The following is a 19,432-nucleotide window of genomic DNA, read 5'->3' as shown; positions in this document are numbered from 1 at the left end:
CTGGATTCATCTGCTGCTGAAGCTAAGGAATAGGGGTTTAAATGAATTATGATCATCCGTCAGAAATTGCTTAGAGAGGCTTTAAGGTTTTTCCGGAATATCAAATAATTACGTTCCCATCTGAAGAATTCTGGGAGAGAATGCCACCATTTGGTACAGAGGTAAGAGAATCCTGACATGTAGATCACATTTTTGCAACTGGGATAATGGAGGGTTAGATAATCTCTTGAACCAGGGAGAGCGTTACGAAGGGGGAGAGCGCTTATAATTAGGGGTTAAGCCATATAGAGTTTTGAAAACAAATGTATATCGTTTGAATGTTATTGTGGCTTTGACTGAGAGCCAGTGTAATTTTATAAGCAAAGGGGCTGCACTTTCAAATCTCGTAGCCTTGTAGACTAATCTAGCTGCTGTATTTTGAGCTGTCTGCAGTTTTTTCAAGGAAGATTCATTACAACCAGCATAAATGGTAGTATAATAAAAAAAAGTTTTTAAAAATCTTAACATTTTCCTAAAATCTTTTAAATCACTTTCCATTTTAATTTCAATTAGAAGTGCATTTCAGAGATTCAGACTACCTACAGATATTCTAAGCGAGTGCTAGTTTTATGAGCTGCCCGTAGTGAAAAAGCAATCAAATTTTGTAGTCCTGAGAATATAAGGGAAGATTTAAAAAAGCCAGTGATAATTGAAATATAGGTAAACATACAGCTTTAAAAGCAAGTGTTAATCTTAAACTTTACATACTAAACATCTGTAACCAGTGCAGTGAGAATAAGACAGAGAAACATTGATATATTGTTTTATGGCCTGATACTTTCCTAAAAAACAATATATATTTGTATAACTGTTATAACTAATCAACGTGTTCAAATGAAAAGGTATCTTCAGACCATCAGAGGTGGTACTCAGTTGTTTGGCGGTACTCCTCTATCAAATTTTCATGCAGTAGTAATTCCTACCTATCTTGTCATCAGTCATGATATAGAATACCTTTCAAACAATTTTTTACTTGAGACATAAAGGGGCATACCTTGATAAAGCTGAAGTGAAACGCGTGTTGGTATGCAGCCCCGGTATATAGCCTCATAAGATTTAAAAGGTTTTTAAATAATCCCTTTGAAGTACAGAATTTTTCTGACTATAAACATTAAGCTGTTATTAATATGTGTTACATAAAAAAATCAAGTAAAAAATTGTTTGAAAGGTATTCTATATCATGACCGATGACAAGATAGGTGGGAATTACTACCACATGAAAATGTGATAGCGGAGTACCACAAAAAACAGAGTACCACCTCTGATAGTCTGAAGATACCTTTTCATTTGAACATATGTTGATTGGTTATAACAGTAATATGAATATATATTGTTCGTGTACGATTATATATATCACCGATTACTACTGTATAGATATATTTATAGTGGGCAATTTGTTGGACACTGATACTTTCCTAGCCACAGAGTTCTGCACTATCCGTAAAGGTTTCAAGGAAGAGTCTGCTAGGCCTAAGTATATCACATTGTATTAGTCTAAAAATATGAAAACCATCTTTCAAGGTTTTTGTATATTAATGACGAAAAAGCAAGCATTTTATAATTACATATGGATATGTGGTACTGGAGGTGATAGGTCCCCCATAATGAATCAGACTGTTCTTATGACTTAGATGTGCCTCTATGCGCATATGTTTCCTTTAGATTCAGACAGCAGAGCTAGTCTCAAAGTATCCAAACTTAAACATCTTGAACTTCTCTCATCTGCTGAAGACCTGGAGGTCTAGGATTGGATGACATGCCCCATTTTCTTTAGTGGAGCAAAGATGGTAGAGGATCTACAAAATTAGTAATTCCTAGTGCACACTGGAGAGTTAAAGCCCTCCTCAATGGGAGATTTATATTATAAAATATATTATCTGCCAGACCCAATCATCAGATATTACTGTAGGTCAACTGTTTGTATAAAACTGCTAATTGTAAAATTGAATTTTGGCATGTTGCACAGCCTTGGGAACACAGAAGCTGCTATACATGTTCAGGGATGTCTTATGACAAAAAAAAAAAAAGTGTTGCACTTTGGCAATGGTGACATCACATATTAGTGTAACAAATTTGCTGTTTTTTTAAAAGAAAAAATAGAACATTAAATACTAAGTGCTTTATAAATCTTACCTTCTAGATGGTTGATTTGTCTTGCTCTTATGAGATACAACTCCTCCACTTGATGTTCTGGATTTTACAGGGGAGCTTTTAGGTGCAGTGACCATAGCAGCTCTGGTGGTGGCGGAAATGCTACTGGAATTTAAACCTGCACCAGACTGCATTTTTCGAACCTCACTAGAAGGACTGCCATAACCAGAGGATTTTACTGGCTGTCTGGAGCTCAACAAAGTACTTGTGCTGGTCGAAGCTTTCGCTGGCTGTCGGACTGTCAAAGAAGACTGCACTGCAGCAGGAGAATATCTAAGCTTTGTAGGAGTCAGTCCTAAAAGAGTGGGAATAAAGGCATTTTGCTAAGACACAATTTATGTTCAGTACAGGACTGAAAACAAAAGCTTAATTTTTTTCCACATCATTGTCTACTGGATTGAGTATTGCAAGCTATATTTCATACACTTGCAAGTGTAAGAGCTTACCTGCTAATTCTCCTTTTTTCAATCTATTAAATAAAAGCCAGCATTGTTTTTGCTCTTATAAAATTTTACACATGGCTTTCCTGGAGAAGCACATTCAAAACTAATACATGCCACCCTGCCAGTAGATACACAAAACCACCTCCTTGAAGACTGTCCTTCCCTGCAGTATTCTGAAGTTCAGCTGGCCACTGCTTGTTATAGGTTCAGAGTCTCAGCCTAGTTCCTCCACTATATCCATCTAGTCCCATAATCATATGATACTAGGGGAGGAAAGTGACTGCCATCAGACTTCAAGGCCTTAACCACAATCCTGCACCTAGCCCAATTTTCAACTATGAGACAGCTATTTGTAGGACTGACTTACCAGGTTGATCACTCTGCTGGCTATGGGAATTGCTAGCACAAACACGTGCAGTAAAAATGCCTGTAGCATAATAATCCTCATTTGTTTGGTGCTTTTTGGGTCCAGGTAATTCCTTGCTGATGTTTTATGCTTCCAGCTCATTACAATCAGAGCTGGGATTCAGGACCCAAGATTATTCCCCACTGTCCCTCCTCCACCACCTAGCTCAGTCATTTAAGCAACAATCTTCAGCTGGGTCTATTCCACAACTCAATCATGGCTTCTAAATCAAATCACTAAAAGTATCACTGTTGCACAATGACTGAAACCTCTCCCTGCAGGGGCTGTTTCTGCAGCATCTTCCAGATGCAACTGTCCAGTGGAGTAGGGTTAAGTGGTCAATATTCTCAATGGAGGGATCTGTGCCGGGACCGCTGATTTTTACCATATTTATAAACAACCTGGAAACAGGAACAAGCAGCAAAGTGATCAAGTTCAATGACAACATAAAGTTATTTAAATTCCAAGAGGATGGTGAGAAATTGCAAGAGGACCATATGAGACTAGAAACTGAGCATCCAAATGGCAGATGACAGCAAGTGCAAAGAGGAACCCAAACCATAGCTGCATGATGCAAGGTTCCATATTAGGAGTCATCACTCAGGAAAAGAATTTAAGTGTTACCACTGACGATACATTGAAACTGTTTAGTGTACAGTAGCAGCTAAAAAAGGAAATAAAATGTTGGGAATTCAAAACTGAGATTATTATAATGCTTCTGTATCATTCCATGGTGCAAGTCTGGTAACTGCATCTCCAAAAAAGATATAGCAGAAATAGAAAAGGTACAAATGCGGAGACAAAAATAACAAAGGGCATAGGACAACTTCCCTGTGAAGAAAGGCTAGAGCTCTTTGGCTTAAAGAGATGGCTAAGGGGAGATATGATAGAGGTCTATAAAATTCTAAGTGGCATGGGTAGATGGGTGTATTCAAAAATACATGGACAAGGGGGCATGTAATAAAGCTACTAACAGTAAATTTAAAACAAATTAGAAAAATACTCAGCATGTAATTAAGCTCTGGAATTCGCTGCCAAAGAATATGATAAAAGCAGTAACCTTAACAAGGTTTAAAAAAAGGTTTGGATAAGTTCTTAAAATAAAAGTCCATAAACCATTATCTTGTGACCCAGATTAGCCACTGCTGGAAACAGAATACTAGGCTTGATGGACCTTCAACCTTTCCCACTAGGCAATACTTATATACTTTTGTAATAGCACCAACACGGACAGCTCCCAGAGCTCAGAAAGACTAACAGCCTTTTGAACATGTACAGGGTTCCCATGTGCTCTCTCCCTCATGACTCACTTCAGTCAATATCATAGCTGAAAAGGCCAAAGTAGGTAAGTCTGTATAGCTGATTTGTCCTGCTCAGAGTGGGTTGGTAAGAAGCTATGCAGACAGCACTCTGAAAATGTTTTCTCCCAAGGAGTCTATATCAGTATCCCTTCCCTGGGGCACAGAAGAGTGGGCTCTTGTACTTTAGGCAGAAGTAGCGGCTTGACCACCACCACAGAATAGTGAGAAACCTGTTGCTTCTCTAATTTTGGAACCCTCTGGATCCTGTACATGAAATCTGCCTCTTGTTCACAGGACAAGATTAGTGTTTTATGTGTTATGATTTATTGTATGTTTTTATGTTTCACCACACAGCTGTTTTAGCCCCTGATGCAGCCTCTAGTGAGGCAAAATGTGGCCACGTTGGGACATGGCACAAATAAAGCCTTTTTATCATATTACACATGCGTTCTCTTTGGAATGCTTTCTGCACTGCAGAACATTTTGTTCCTCTTCTGGTGTTTCCGGCTCTGACCAGATTTTTGTCCTACGTGCAGTATATAACATGTTCAGCTGCAGTGGGACATATTCTAAAAAATCAGCATTCAGCCTTTGAGCTTGTGCATGCAAGATTCTTGGATACTCTATTTTTTTTTTTTAATCTTCCTCTGCCCCACCCCCCAAATAGGAAGGTGTGACCATGCTTGTTCCCAAGGTTCTGAAGGATACTCTTGTCAGACTTGAGAAACATCTATTTAAATAAAGAAAGGTATTTAGAGTCCATGTGATCCGGGCCTAGGCTCTGCAAGTACCAAAGTACCAGCTGTGGATATCCATACCAGATTCAGTCTTGCAGCACAGCCCATATTCTTAAAGTTATTGAGGACTATCTTTGAAGCCATACTGTAAAAAAAACAAAACAAAACAAAAAAACACAATAGCTAATGCAAAAAATAAATTAGCTGACTTGGGGGAAGAAAAGGCCTGACTACTCTGCTAGGAACGCCAGCAAACACAGGGACGAGGCAGATATGGAAATCAGTGTGGTGCCTATAGTTAGCAAGTACTCAAGTCCTGCAGCAATTGCACTCCCATTATCTGCACAAGCTTATTACAGAATGTCCTCAAAGGATGAGGCAACTATAGGGCCTATAAGCATGCACAAGCTCAAAGGCTGGATACTGATTTCTTTTTTTTTTTTTTTTTTTAGAATATGTCCCACTGTGCCGTATGGAATCCTAACAGCCACAAAGCACTCGGCAATGCCAAGTATCAGAGCTCACCAGCAACTCTGCCCACAGAAGTGGTATGGCTCACTTGTCTTATAGCTCCCCAGCAACTCTCACCAGAGAAGTGGTATGGCCCACTTAAGATTTTATATATATTCCATCAACTGAGCTCACCAGCAACTCTCACCAGAAAAGTGGTATTGCGTATTTAAGGTTTTATAGATATTCCAGCAACTGAGCTCAGCCACAACTCTCACCAGAGAAGTGGTATTGCGTATTTAAGGTTTTATAGATAGATTCCAGCAACTGAGCTCACCAGCAACCACCAGAGAAGTGGTATGGACCACGTAAAGTTTTGTATATATATAGTATTGTTCCACGAATCGTAAAGGAATGAATACACTTCCTACTTAATAAAAGAAGCTAAAGGAATGAATACACTTCCTACTTAATAAAAGAAGCTAAAGAGTAGAGAGAACATGGGAGGGGCCTGGTCCGGAGGGACTAAAGGAAAGCAAATTAGCAGGTAAGATCTAATTTCTCCTTCCTTAGCGCCCCTCCGGACCAGACCAGGATTGGACTGATGGGAAGTACCAAAGCAGTAATCTGAAGGGAGGGACCCTATGAAAACTGCAGAGAAATGTTCATGCTGCATAGTTCACCTGGCGACAACTAACATGTAGTGTGTCCCAATGAGCAAAATAAAATGAAACTAGGACTAAGTTGCCAACTTACCAATGTGCACCGAGAGCAACAAAAATCGCTGTAGTAAGAATAGAGCCCGCTTCTGAAGTTGTGGAATATGTTGTAATACGCTGTGGAACTGCCCTCTCAGTGAGAAGAGAAATAGACATTCTCATTTCCTTGATCGAGATATAGTGGGTTAGAAACAATGAAACCCTTATGCCTACTGGCTAGAAGGACAAAACCAATAAGAAAAAACCGATTGGGAAAGGTGAAAACTCTAAACTACAGCAGACCGAAAAGAAGTTACCAACCGTAGAAGTATTCCACACATAGATCTACTTGCTGCAATGGCTACTAGGAAACACTGCTTGAAGAGGAAAACTTTATAGAAAAAGTTATGGCTACTAGAAAACAGAACTTTAAGAGGGAAAACCTTAAAGGACACCAGAAGAAAAAACAGCCCAAAAAGAGGACCTACGAGAGCTGAAAGATTAAGATTGTGATTTGAAGAGGATTTTGGCCTGTCGTGCGAAGGAGACTAAGAACCTTAAAGTAAACGAGATCTTCCAAAAGACGAGGCCGTATCAGACCTCAGAAACAGGAAAAAACTGCAAACTGTAGGAGAAGAGAAAAGAGAGTAATCCTTTATGAAAACCAACAAAAAATGAACCGCCGCATAGAAAGAACTACTGAAGCAGAGCCAAAACCGATGACCAAATAAAGCCTGATATGGAAGAAAGATGGAATTTTTCTCTCTTTCTTTTTTTTTTAAATATAACCCAACACCTAGTGAGTTGACAGAAGAAACGCATATAGAAGGTTGAAAAACCCCTGCTGGACGTTGGCGTCTGTCCCTGTCTCCGTCAAGACTGTTGCTGAACGGAAGAAGCAAGAAATGTTCATGAGCCTGAAGGCAAAAAGAAATAGCCCTGAAGTGTCGCAGTGAGGAAGTAAGGCTGAAAAGATGAGAGTCCATTCACCTAAATGCAGGGTGAGACAACTAAGAAAAAATGACTACAAACTCAAGAGTATACTCTTAACTCCTCCTTGGCGGATGACATAACCCATTGCCATGGCAAGGACCAACATAGCTCTCTCCACCTTGTTTGTCAGTAGGGAAAACAAAATTCACCCGAAGGTAAACGAATTGCTGTGGTCCCCCAGAAAAAAAATATATACAAACAAGCTTCTGCCAAAAAGTGTACTGCACGAAGCATCCCTAAGACAGAACTAAGGTTCTTGAGATAACTAGATGACACTTAAATAGTGCGATTGATGACCCTGAGATTCGCAATAGGATGAAGGAAAATTCCTTCTTGGGAATTAGAAAGTAAAATTGCATTCTGCAGAATACAGCGAGGAAATGGCCAGGTCACCAAGAAAAATATAAACTGGGATGTTTGCAGAGGAGACAAAAGACTGTGCGCCAACCTGACTAAACAAACAGAAAATCAGAGATATCTGATGAGAGATCAAATGAGAGGCCTGGCTACAATCACCACCCAACCTAGAGACTGTAAGAAATGCAACACCCGGTGCGTGACCTGAGAACTCTGCTGATAAGACTTTCTCCAATTAGGCAGTCGTCTAGGTAAGGATGAAATGACCCTAAGAGCGCAATGAACATCCTCTTAGATCTATAAAAGAACGGAAGAGAGAGTACTGCTGAAAATGACCGGTTAATGCATAAGCAAAAAACTAGCCATTCTCTGGATCCTGAGGAGAAGAGGAAGGGTGACCAAGGACACCAGTTAAATAGGGCTACAAACCCCAGCCCTATCTCTATGGCGTTCCATAGTTGGGTAAGTTCTGAATATAGGAGTCCACCAGCTATGGTAGTACACTCCGGACAGAAAAAATTGTTCCAGTATGAACGTCTGATTCACCGGCCTGTAATTTCTTGGATCTCCCTAATCCACGTACCACTAATCCACATACCACGGTCTTGCGTCCTCCCTCACTGAGATGTAGATTGTAAGCTCCTTTGAGCAGGGAACGTCCTTTTTTGTTAATTTGTACAGCGCTGCGTAACCCTAGTAGTGCTCTAGAAATGTTAAGTAGTAGTAGTAGTACCAGACTCACACCCAATAGATATGAATGTTGAGCTTGTTTCAGGTTAAAACACAGAACCTAGGCCCAGGGTCCCCGGTGTTCCTAGTGGTGAACAGCCATGGCAAATATTGTATGCGTTAGTTTGCAGAATTACTGCAAAGCCTTGCTTTTGGAGCAGAGATTTCTGTTCGACACTCTCGTGACAGTTTTTTTTTTTTTTTTTTTTTTAATGCTGTTCTGATTGTAGAAAGGTGGACCTTTGAGCTTTCCCAGTATGGCAAAACTTATGTACCTATGCCCATTAGATATGAAAGCTGGACTTGATGGACTTTAGGCCTTTCCCAGCCTAAACATACTTATGTACCTATGGCATAAATACACAGGAAGTGAGTGAATCCCCTTCCAATTGAAAGAAAACTCTGGAGTGAAGGCGCATAGAATGAAAATGAAAAAGGACAAACTTGGAAAATACCTGTAACGAAAAAAGTGAAGTTGTGCCACAGCCACTTGGTGAAGGCAGTGTAGACAAGACTGTATCTGAATTCAAGAAAAGCTTGATATAACATAAGGTCTCTAAGGAAGAGGAAGAGATAGCAGATGGTATGTATAGGCATACTGGACCAAACCAGGATGTTTATAATCTGCCCATGCTGAACTGATAGAGTAGAGACAAACACAAGTAGATGGTTTGAGGACCTTCCACTATCGTTAAGTGGGAAATATGCAAAATGAAAGGATGACTTTATTCTCTAAGTGACCATATGTCCTGTAAATACCAGAAGAAAGCTAAAATGAAATATGAGAGGCTTCAAGGCAGTTGGAAAAGAAGGGAAGACATGACTAAAGCATGCCTGCTAAGGCAGCTGAGTGATTGGGAGCTTGGTAGACAGGACTGTCCCTCAGAGAATATGAGAGAGCTGATATATCCCCATGGCATCTGAACAATCTACTGTATGCTTATAGAGAAGGCTTCTTAAAATCTGAAAAAGAAAACACCGTATAACACTACAGCCATTGAAAGTGATTGTTAAGTTCTTAAAACACTGTATAACATCATAGCCATGGAGTAAAATGCTTGAAAGGAACTAAGATATTATGGTCAGAATTGCAAAGTACCAATCAATTGACTCTTAGACAATGTAGTCCTATTCACCAGGGAATGAGAAAGACAGAAATTTACTCTATGCCTATAGAGAAAGTTTCTAAAGTTCTTAAAACACTGTATAATACTACAGCTATTGAGGAAAATGCTTGAAATGAATTATGATATGATAAGATGTAGATTTTCCACCAGGCAATGAAAATGACTGAGCACCAGATAAAACTAGTGTTAACAGCCTCGTGATACATAGAAAGTTAAAACAAGAAAAGCTTGTTATATATCCATATATGAAAGGAGCCCTTTCAACCAAATATTGCCTGCTGATGTGATGTGCATTTTAGAATACGCCTTTCAGCACATACAAAAGTGTACACATCTTGGAGCTGAACTGCTCTATGAACTGCAGCCTTACCTTCAGCAGAGAGATCCCCGACTGATAAGACGGAGGGAGAAACAAAATGGCCGCCGTTCGCGCCACTGGCCCCGTGGCGATCGTCGACAGCGCGCTCGACACCTCCGAACAAGTGGAGCACAGCGGAACGGCAAAGAAACAACAGCCGGCGAAAAAGGCCCTGAAAAACCGGAGGCAGCACCGGACCCGAAGAAACCTCGAAGGGAGAGCAAAATTTACACGTTCCGGCTGCGTGAACTGCGCGATGCTGACCGACAGCAGCTCTTTGAACTTTTCAGCCATATCGGAAAAAAACGGGTGGCCGCGCTTACGCAGTTCGCGCCTTTTTTTTTTCCCGTTTGATTAAACTGCTGCCGCCAAAACACAAGAAAATGATGGAAATTAAATCTGACGATAAAAATCGCTGTTTAAAGCCACAGACCCTGAATTATTTTCTTCTGTTTTTTTTTTTTTTTTTTTAAACTCCTCAATCATAATAAAACACTGGAGTTGCCTGCTCGTTAGAAGTCTGGGGAAAGAAAGGCTTCTTCTTTGAATTTCCCTTTTATTCTTTTAAAGCAGCTGCCTATTAAAAGTGGCTGCCTCTCCCAAAGACGGTACACCTTTCCAAAGAAAGGGACGGCCCTTCCCTGCTAAGCCAGGGAGATGGGGAGGAAGGGGGGTGGACTCGAGACACCCGAGTTTAACATCCCAGAGGCTGTCAAAGAAAGAAGAGAAAGGAAACCCTGTCAAGCCTCTAAATAAGATTCCAGGCACAGAAGAATTATTATAAATATCTGTCATATCTTAAAGAGAAAAGGAGAGAGACTAATGGGCTCACTTCCTACCTGCTGGGAGACTGAGAAAATACTGGGGCTAAGGTCACATGGCCAGGGCTCCTATTGGCTCTCTAGAGTCATTGTTTTTTCTCAGTCTCCACCTGCTGGTAGGCGAGCACAACCCATCAGTCCAATCCTGGTCCGGTCCGGAGGGACGCTAAGGAAAAAGGCTTTATTTGTGCCATGTCCCGATGTGGCCACGTTTTGCCTCACTAGAGGCTGCATCAGGGGCTAAAACAGCTGTGTGGTGAAATATAAAAACATACAATAAAACACTAATCCAGAATATCAAAAACTATTAAAACATCTTCATAAAACATGAGTTAGGAAAACACCACCAATGAATTATTAGAAGCAGGGTCAAACAGCATAGGTTAGCTACAATATTAGTAAAACTCATCAGGAGCAATATTAATATGTAAAACAAAATGATGTACAAAAAGGCATAATTAAAACTGACACAAAAATATTGCATTATATCAAACTAATAAAACATGGTTTTGTTTCTTTTTACATGGTTTATTAGGTCCTATATTAGTTTTTAGATTTTAAACTTCTTGTTAGTTACTTTGCTCCCTGGCAGGAAGTGTATTTAAATGTGTTATCACAGCTGTAGAAAGAGTTCTCTTGAATGAGAGAGAGAGAGTTGCTGTGTTTGTATCAACCCTGCAAGCTGTATGAATTTTGGCCATTTTGTTCTGGCTTTTAGTTTTTTATTATTTATTCTGCCCTTATTTTGACTATCTTTCTAGCCAAGGCTGATTGTTACTGTTTTCATTGGATTTTAGCTCTATTGTGTGCTGTGCATGTGCCCTTTGGGACCGTAATAGGAATGTGTCCCTTTTCTTGTTCATTCTGTTGATTTTTGTACAGGTTTCTGCAAGTTGCCTCATTTGGTAATAGCCAACAGACTGCAGCAATTCCCTCTCCTCCTGAAGCCCACAGATCAGACATATAGCTAGCCAACAGGCTGCAAGAGGGCGGGAGCAGTAGCTGGATACAGAAGCACTTCCTTCTTGCTTTACCCAGGGCAGGATTAATCTTTAGTGGGCTCTAGGCAAACACATGGATTGGGCCCGCCACCATAATACACATATATTTTAAAACTTCCACAAATGGAGTTTCCTGTGGTTTTGTGAGCAGATGAAATGTAACAGAGGAAGGAGCAGCAGCTAAAAAGTACTGTTTGCCAACTCCTCTTGCTGAAAGGAGGACTTTGTATACAGGGTAGGGAGAAGAGCTGGACCTCTGTGGGCAGTAGTGGCTCTACTCCCCCCCCTCCCCCCACACTTCTTTCTTCCAGAAGCTAATTTCTCAAAGCAAAAACTTGGCATTGAACAACACATTTGAGAGTGCCCCTCCTAAACATTTGGGCCCTAGGCACATGCCTAGTTTGTCTATGCCTTTGCCCTGGCTTTACCCTGCTGCACCGCTCCATATTTAATAAAGTACAGCATAGAATATTGGGGGTGCTCAGTTACCCATAGAAATGGCACCTATGTTCCTGGCTCCATTTTAACTGCCTCTGTACATGCCACGGATGATTCAAGCAAATGAGTTTTGGATGGACTTGCTTTACACACTTGGCTGCACATGAAGAAAACTTTATAAATGCCATACAATATTATCTCAGAGGGCTCCTTTTTCCATTGCCATTGTGATTTCCATGTATTTTACCAGATGTTGGCTTCAGTCACCTCAGACCTAGTCATATGACACAAATGAGTAAACCAATATGCAGACTATGAAAACATCAGCAGCAATAGCTATTCTGTGAGAAAGGTGGCATGTTTCCTAAAACAATACATTGTTTGCTAAGTCAGTAGGAGGCACTGTACACTACACAAAGTACAGACTGGAAGAGAGCAGAAACAAGTTTGGGAAACCTGCAAAACATTGTGCTCAAAGTCAACCTGTAATTAGTATCACACAAACCTAATGCCTCTTCCATTTCCAAGCAAGTTCCCACCTGAGGCGATCAACATTGCTGATATACGTAAAATTTCCTTAATTACGTTCCATTAACATAAATTATGAATTCTTTTTTTTTTTTTTTTAATTATGGATATGACACTGACATACCTGCTACTGGCTGCTGAATTCTAGTTAACCGGCTGTTTGGTACCTGAAGATCAGATTCTAAACTTCGACTACTTCTTACAGAATCAAGAGATCGTAGACTTGTCCTTGCCAAATTGGGCATACTGTGACGGATGTCCTCTGAAATTAAAAGACAGCAGTCAAACTTTTCAGTCTACATCTATACCAGGTATTTGTGCATTAAGGGGATAATTTATAAAACATTTTCCACGTATGAATCACATTTCATGCACAGAACCTGACTATTATAAAAATTGCAAAGGGCCATATGAGCGTAAAAAGTAGGCACATCATTAAAAAAAAAAAAGTACGTTTATATGATTTGTGTTTAGGCATTCTCGAAGTGTAGTTTGGAAGGAGGTGGGTCAGAGTTGTGGCAAATAATTGTACTTTACAAAATGAACTCATACATACATAGGGTGCATACACACATTCACACTTGGGAGAACATTTATGACCAGTTTTGGTGAAGTTTGAGGTTTTACATCAGCTGGTTTTTCTGCCCCTGATGCAGCTGAATTCTGGCAAAACACAGCCATCTCGAGCAAGTGTATTTGAATCCTGGTAGCTTTTATGAATTAATAAAGACTGATTTTCTTCATAAGGTCTGCTTCTCTTTTGTGTTTTCCACGTTGGATCTAGCGGACTGTCTGCCTTGCCGTTTTCTTACCCCAACCAACCGAGACAGAAAAACAAGCTCACAGTCAACTTAACTCTTCTTATAGGAAGTTGGTGCTGCCTTCCACTCTGCAGTATATCTATCTCAAAGCTAAAAACCCAGGATAAATAAATATCCATCAAAGACAACAAAATATTGTTTTGGTCAATCTTCCAAAACTCCATCAAAACTAAACACAATGCAGTCAAAAATGTTGTTTTGATCAGTAACCTAAAGATAAGACTCCTAACAAGGGTAAAAATAGTTCCAAGTAACTTCAGAATGAACAATGCACTCGTTAATACATTTTTGATTGCCATGGCTTCCATGGTGGTCTGGCAGGACTTACGCAAACTATCAAGTTTAAATGTCACCTTCTTTATTATCCGTAAAAGACCAGTCCAGACTAGTGGGAAATAGCCAAGTCCCACCTAGACTGGGTGGGAGGAAGCCACAGTAGTCTTGGACTCTTGGCCCCAAAACAAAGACTCTCATGGCCTAAACATTCAAGTTTATGTACTTAGATGGCATTGTATCCTACATAAGATACAGGCAAAGATAACAGAAAAAGTCTGGGGAACCTGCAAAACACCATCTATCCAAAGCCAACCTACAAGTAGTACCACAAAACCACAGAACACAATGAAGACATTTCTACCATTATCATCTAGAAAGAGATTTGGACTCCGACTACAAGGCCTTCTCAAGGGGCTCCTTGGGTACCTAGTGGTTGCATACTCTTGCTGGTGCAGCCTGAAAACAGTCTCCTCCAGAGATCAATAATTTAAAGGTTTAAGGGCCATTTTCAGGACACATGTATAGCCATGGAAGCCTATCTGAATTCAGAAGGACCTGGGAATCTACAAGGGAGGCCTATGCCCACCTTCAGCAAGACGGTACCTGTCCTCACCTGACTTTACTCTAATCAGAAGTGTTGAGCTTGAATTCGAAGGACAGCTTATAATTCTGCCTGAAGGCAAGTTTATTGAGATGTGAGATGGTATCCTATGAGGCCCAAGTTTGCTTCTGCCAGTGGCAAGTCAAACTTGTACCACTACTATTGAAGAATAAAGAGATTTTTAGAAGCTTGGACTTCTGTTTTTTGCCTGATTGTTCTTGGAATATTTCACTTACACTATTTTGTTTCCTTTGATCTACTGTGAAAGCTTTGTGTCCCCCTCTTTTTGTTATTTTCTCCTAAAGCTAGTCAAAACCCCATGCCAGGTTTTTGAAGGGGAGCAAGTTGTATTTTCTGGGTTCTTTGCTGTCTAGTATAAGTGCTAGATCTCTGATAAGGTTGCCTAATAGAATGAAGAGAATCTCTCTCACAGTAATACATTTGCTTTTGCTCCCCCATTCAAGTACCTACTGGAGAACAAAGGTAGTGGGTCTGACGTGGTCTGGAAGAGGGACTTAATGGTCTTTCAGTGGTCCCTATTAAGAGAAGCTGTCTTAACCATATCTCCAAAGAGACTCTAAGCTCCAATACCTAAAGCAGAAGCTCTCAATGCCATCTTGAAATCACAGGTCATTCTGACCTATGTGTTTTATACACACCTTTTCTTTAATCATTAGTGACTGGTGGTGTTCAGCTCTATTGTGAGATAGAGAGCCTTCAAATTCAATCTTGTGCACAATGGTTCACATGTACTGACCCATAAAGAGTTGATAAGAAGCTATATGGGAAGTAAGCATAGTGTTCTGAAAAATCTTCCTCTCAAAAGCACTCAGATCTGGGTATCCCTCTCTGGAGCTACTGAGAAATTAGAATTCTTGACCATTTTAAAGTGGATTTGACCAACACAGAATCATGAGAAAGCTTCTCATATTCAGCAGCTTTGTTGACTAAATGCATATGGAGGGTGGGGGTGGGGGAGAGGTCTCCCATGTTCTCATTTGTATATCCTTAAGGATTCTTTAAATGGCCACCATCACAACTTCCTTGGGAGGGTCAAGGAATTGAAGGAAATGCCATCTCTAACAAACAGAATAGCCTCCACCATTTCCATAGTAAAATCAATCAAGGAGAGGTCCTCAGGCAGTGACTTTCTCCTTCCTTGGGGAGGAACTAAGTTTTATAACTTCCCCTCTTCAGAGAGTTCTGAAGCTCCAATTCAAATCCAGTAAAAAAAACTTCAAAGTGAGTTCTGGATCTGAGACTGGTTAGAAGTTAGTACTTCCTTGAAGGTATATCTCTACAGAGCATCTAGTTCACATGAGTCTCTGTAAAGCATCCCTCTTCTCCCAGCACAGTGTAGATTAACAGCAATGCAGCAGTCACTGACTATGACGCTGTGATTAATCTCTTTCAGGTATCCCATGATCTTGAAAATATAGACGCTGCAATTTTCAAAAAGTCAAGGTGTCATGTTGATCAATGAAAGGTTGGAACAGATCCTTACTCTTGTGCTCCTCCTCAGAAACTGCCAACAGGGATATTGGGGGGGGGGGGGGGGGGGAGAGGGGAGGCCATGCCTTCATGAGTAATTTAGGGAGTATCAGGTCCTTGGAGGCTGCTTAAACTCCACCAGCAAAAAGGTTGAGTAGATCTCTGTGCAGGGTCATTTCAAGTATACAGCAATAGCTGGTACTTTGATGCTCTCACTCTGCCCTGATATAGTATGATGTTAATGTTTCCTGGACTCCACCTGATGCTTGATGTTATGAACCCTTAGTATCAATGAAGATGAAGAATCCTCCTTCTTAAGAACATAAGTGCTGCCATACTGGGACAGATCGAAGGTCCATCAAGCCCAGTATCCTGTTTCCAACAGTGGCCAATCCAGGTCACAAGTACCTCGCAAGATCCCAAAACAATACATTTTTATGCTGCTTATCCTAGAAATAAGCAGTGGATTTTCCCAACTCCATCTTAATAATGGACTGCGGACTTTTCCTTTAGAAAGATATCCAAACCTTTTTTAAACCCCACTAAGTTAACTGCTTTTACCACATTCTCTGGCAACGAATTCAAGAGTTTAATTACACGCTGAGTGAAGGAACATTTTCTCTGATTTGTTTTAAATTTACTACTTTGTAGTTTCATTGTGTGTCCCCTAATCATAGTATTTTTGGAAAGAGTACACAAGCAATCATTTCCACCCGTTCCACTCCACTCATTATTTTATAGACCTCTATCTATCTCCCCTCAGCCGTCTTTTCTTCAAGCTGAAGAGCCCTAGCCACTTTAGCCTTTCCTCAAAGGGAAGTCGCCTCATCCCCTTTATCATTTTCGTCACCTTTCTCTGTACCTTTTCCAATTCCACTATGAGGGGCATAATTGAAAGAGGCGCCCAAGTTTTCCTGAGGATGTCCTCACAGGACGTCACGGCGAAGGGGCGGGGGAAACCCGCATTATCGAAACAAGATGGGCGTCCATCTTTCGTTTCAATAATATGGTCGGGAACGCCCAAATCTTGACATTTAAGTCGTCCCTAAAGTTGGTCGTCCTTAGACTTGGTCGATTCTGATTTTCGGCGATAATGGAAACTAAGGACGCCCATCTCAGAAACAACCAAATGCAAGCCCTGTGGTTGTGGGAGGAGCCAGCATTCGTAGTGTACTGGTCCCCTTGACATGCCAGGACACCAACTGGGCACCCTAGGGGGCACTGCAGTGGACTTCAGAAAAAGCTCCCAGGTATATAGCTCCCTTACCTTGTGTGCTGAGCCCCCCCAAAACCTACTCCCCACAACTGTACACCACTACCATAGCCCTTACGGGTGAAGGGGGGCACCCTTATGGGTGAAGCAATGTCTGCACCTTCAATCTACTAGATATGATTTCTGCAGGATTTCTGCTAACATTTTATGAGGACACATAGAAGCCTTCCTGTCCTATTAATATTGGTGCCCTGTTACAAAATTACCCCTATAGTAGGCTATGTTTGAGCTATGTAAAAGGGAGAATGCAGCAGCCATTTCACCACTTAGGCATACATATTTTTAAGATATATCAAATGAATAAAAAATAAACCAAACCATGAACTTAAAAAAAAGGACAACATGATGACCTCAAGAATGCAGAGAGGTAATTCCCTGAACTGCCTTTCAAGGTTAATACACCGGACTGCCAAGAGATGATGATTGTATGTAAGGCAAGTGTGCGTACTACTAGCCAGGGACAAATGCAGTTGTGAATATAGCAGAAGTATAAAACTGAAATTTTCAAATTTGCATGCGTATTTTTCTCTCCATTTCTTTACCAGCAGGTAAAGGAGGTGCAAATACTTTTTTGTGCCAATACATCTACAGAAGCAAAAGTTCAAATGAATACTATCATGTTAAAATTTAAACCCCATGTTCATTTTTTTCTTTTAAATATCGGTTACAGTGTTATTTACATTCAATATTGCTATCCTTATAGCACATGGCACTAAAACTAATGATTGGCACTGGCTCCACTTATACAGATTAATTGCTTTTGAGCATTGGGCCTTATCTAGATAATTTCTCTTTCAAAACTGCTTACAAAAGTCTGTATGCACAGAAAGTTGCACTCTCAGTGAGGATGGATAACTCATACTGTATGGTGTTGTCAAGAGACTTAAGAAATACCTCTGCAATTCAATACACTCTCAACATAGAATCATGATCATTTGTAGAGAGTCCCTTTTGCTTACATGCAAAAACAAAACAGTAATAGATCTATATATGCATGGTATGTGACTTTGATAATGCAAAATGTGATATTTTATTTGGTCCTCACTCCTATCAATAACAGCAATCTTTCCTTGTTTTAACACTTTCTCCATTTTATCCAACTCCAGCTTGAAGCTAGTTTCTGTAGGTTTCCAAGACTTAACAGGAAGTACATGTGTGAGAACGGATGAGGATCAACAAAAAGCAAGAAAAAAGTGTAACAATCTCACAATTAAAATGAAAAATGTGCTACTTGTAACATTACAGCATGTCATCTAGGACTAGATCCAATATCACTAGCAGTGCTAAATAACAACAAAAAAGTAAATTTAAAACTCAATTTTTCATAATGCAAGTGTATCAACTATGTGAAATTATTCTAGTTATATACTACAGACCAGCTGCTCAATGCTAAGTCCTTATCAAAAAGAATTACGGTGTTATTTATTGCAAAAACTAAAATTGTGTTCCATAATGTCCAGTAGCACCGCCTTTCTTTTAATGATTATTGCAATCCCATTTCATGCTGCAGGAGATCAATTATTCTCCTCTAAAGATTGTTTTGTTAGAAAAGAGTCAGTTGCAACAATCATTCCACCTTTAAATGTAGTGCAACTATGATTGAAACATGTTTTGGTTTATGGACAGACATTGTTAACATTTTTTTGTACTGCAATGTTTTAAATGGCCGAAAGCAGTAGTAGATTTATAAAGTATAGTGCTGTAGTTAACAACCATCATACCTTCATTGTTTGTATATTTCATCCTGTCTGGCCCAGGATTTTTTACTGGTCTCCTGGGTGGTCGAATGCGTGAACTTGTTCCTTTGCTGTGATCTCCAATAGCAGAAGGAGACTGACACCTTGGTGAGCTGAGCGGGGACGGCGAGTACCTGAATGTACTCCGATAGGATAAGGAAGTGTCATCCTCATCATCTTCTAGGCTGTACGCATCAAATTCTTGGTCACTGTAGGTGCCTCTCCTTAGAGAATGCAAAGAAGCACTTGAACTGCGTCGGGAAACTGAAGCTGAGCTAGAAGCATAGTCCTGACGGAGACCTAGTAATACAAAGTAAAATAATATGTATTTAATAACTGCTTAAAAACACAGAAAACCATATGTAGCCAAATGCTTGAAATGCATTAATTCGGTAATAACTAGAAAGTTTTTGCAAAAATGCAAATGCTCACTTAGTGAAGTGCGTCGGCGCAGGGGCTTCACTAGTACGATTAGCCTAATCTCTGGCTAAGTTGAAAAAATTAATCAGCAGCTGAGTGTCTGGCAGACTGCATGTGGTGAAAACAGAAGTCCTGCTGGAAGGCAACGGCAACACTACTATTGGTAGCTATTAAGATTACTACAAAGCCTTGTGGTTGGGGGATGATCAGAGGGTCCTGGGTGTGATCCAGTTGGGG

General features: G+C 40.3%; 1 protein-coding gene across 2 annotated transcripts in view; it reads right to left on the bottom strand.

Annotated features, from left to right (window-relative positions):
- LOC115474815 (SLAIN motif-containing protein-like) overlaps positions 1-19,432 on the bottom strand; it is a 70,580-nt gene that overhangs the window by 9,465 nt on the left and 41,683 nt on the right. For both annotated transcript variants that reach the window (XM_030210482.1, XM_030210483.1), the window contains 3 exons: positions 18,761-19,075; positions 12,702-12,839; positions 2,173-2,485 (listed from right to left, as the gene is read on the bottom strand). In XM_030210482.1, coding sequence (XP_030066342.1) covers positions 2,173-2,485; positions 12,702-12,839; positions 18,761-19,075 — 766 coding nt within the window. The remainder of the gene's footprint in view (positions 1-2,172; positions 2,486-12,701; positions 12,840-18,760; positions 19,076-19,432) is intronic.

Source organism: Microcaecilia unicolor, chromosome 7 (genome assembly GCF_901765095.1).
Source record: "Microcaecilia unicolor chromosome 7, aMicUni1.1, whole genome shotgun sequence".
Lineage (NCBI taxonomy): Eukaryota > Metazoa > Chordata > Amphibia > Gymnophiona > Siphonopidae > Microcaecilia > Microcaecilia unicolor.
Note: the sequence above shows the minus strand (reverse complement) of the source record. Positions and strands in the feature narration are given on the sequence as shown.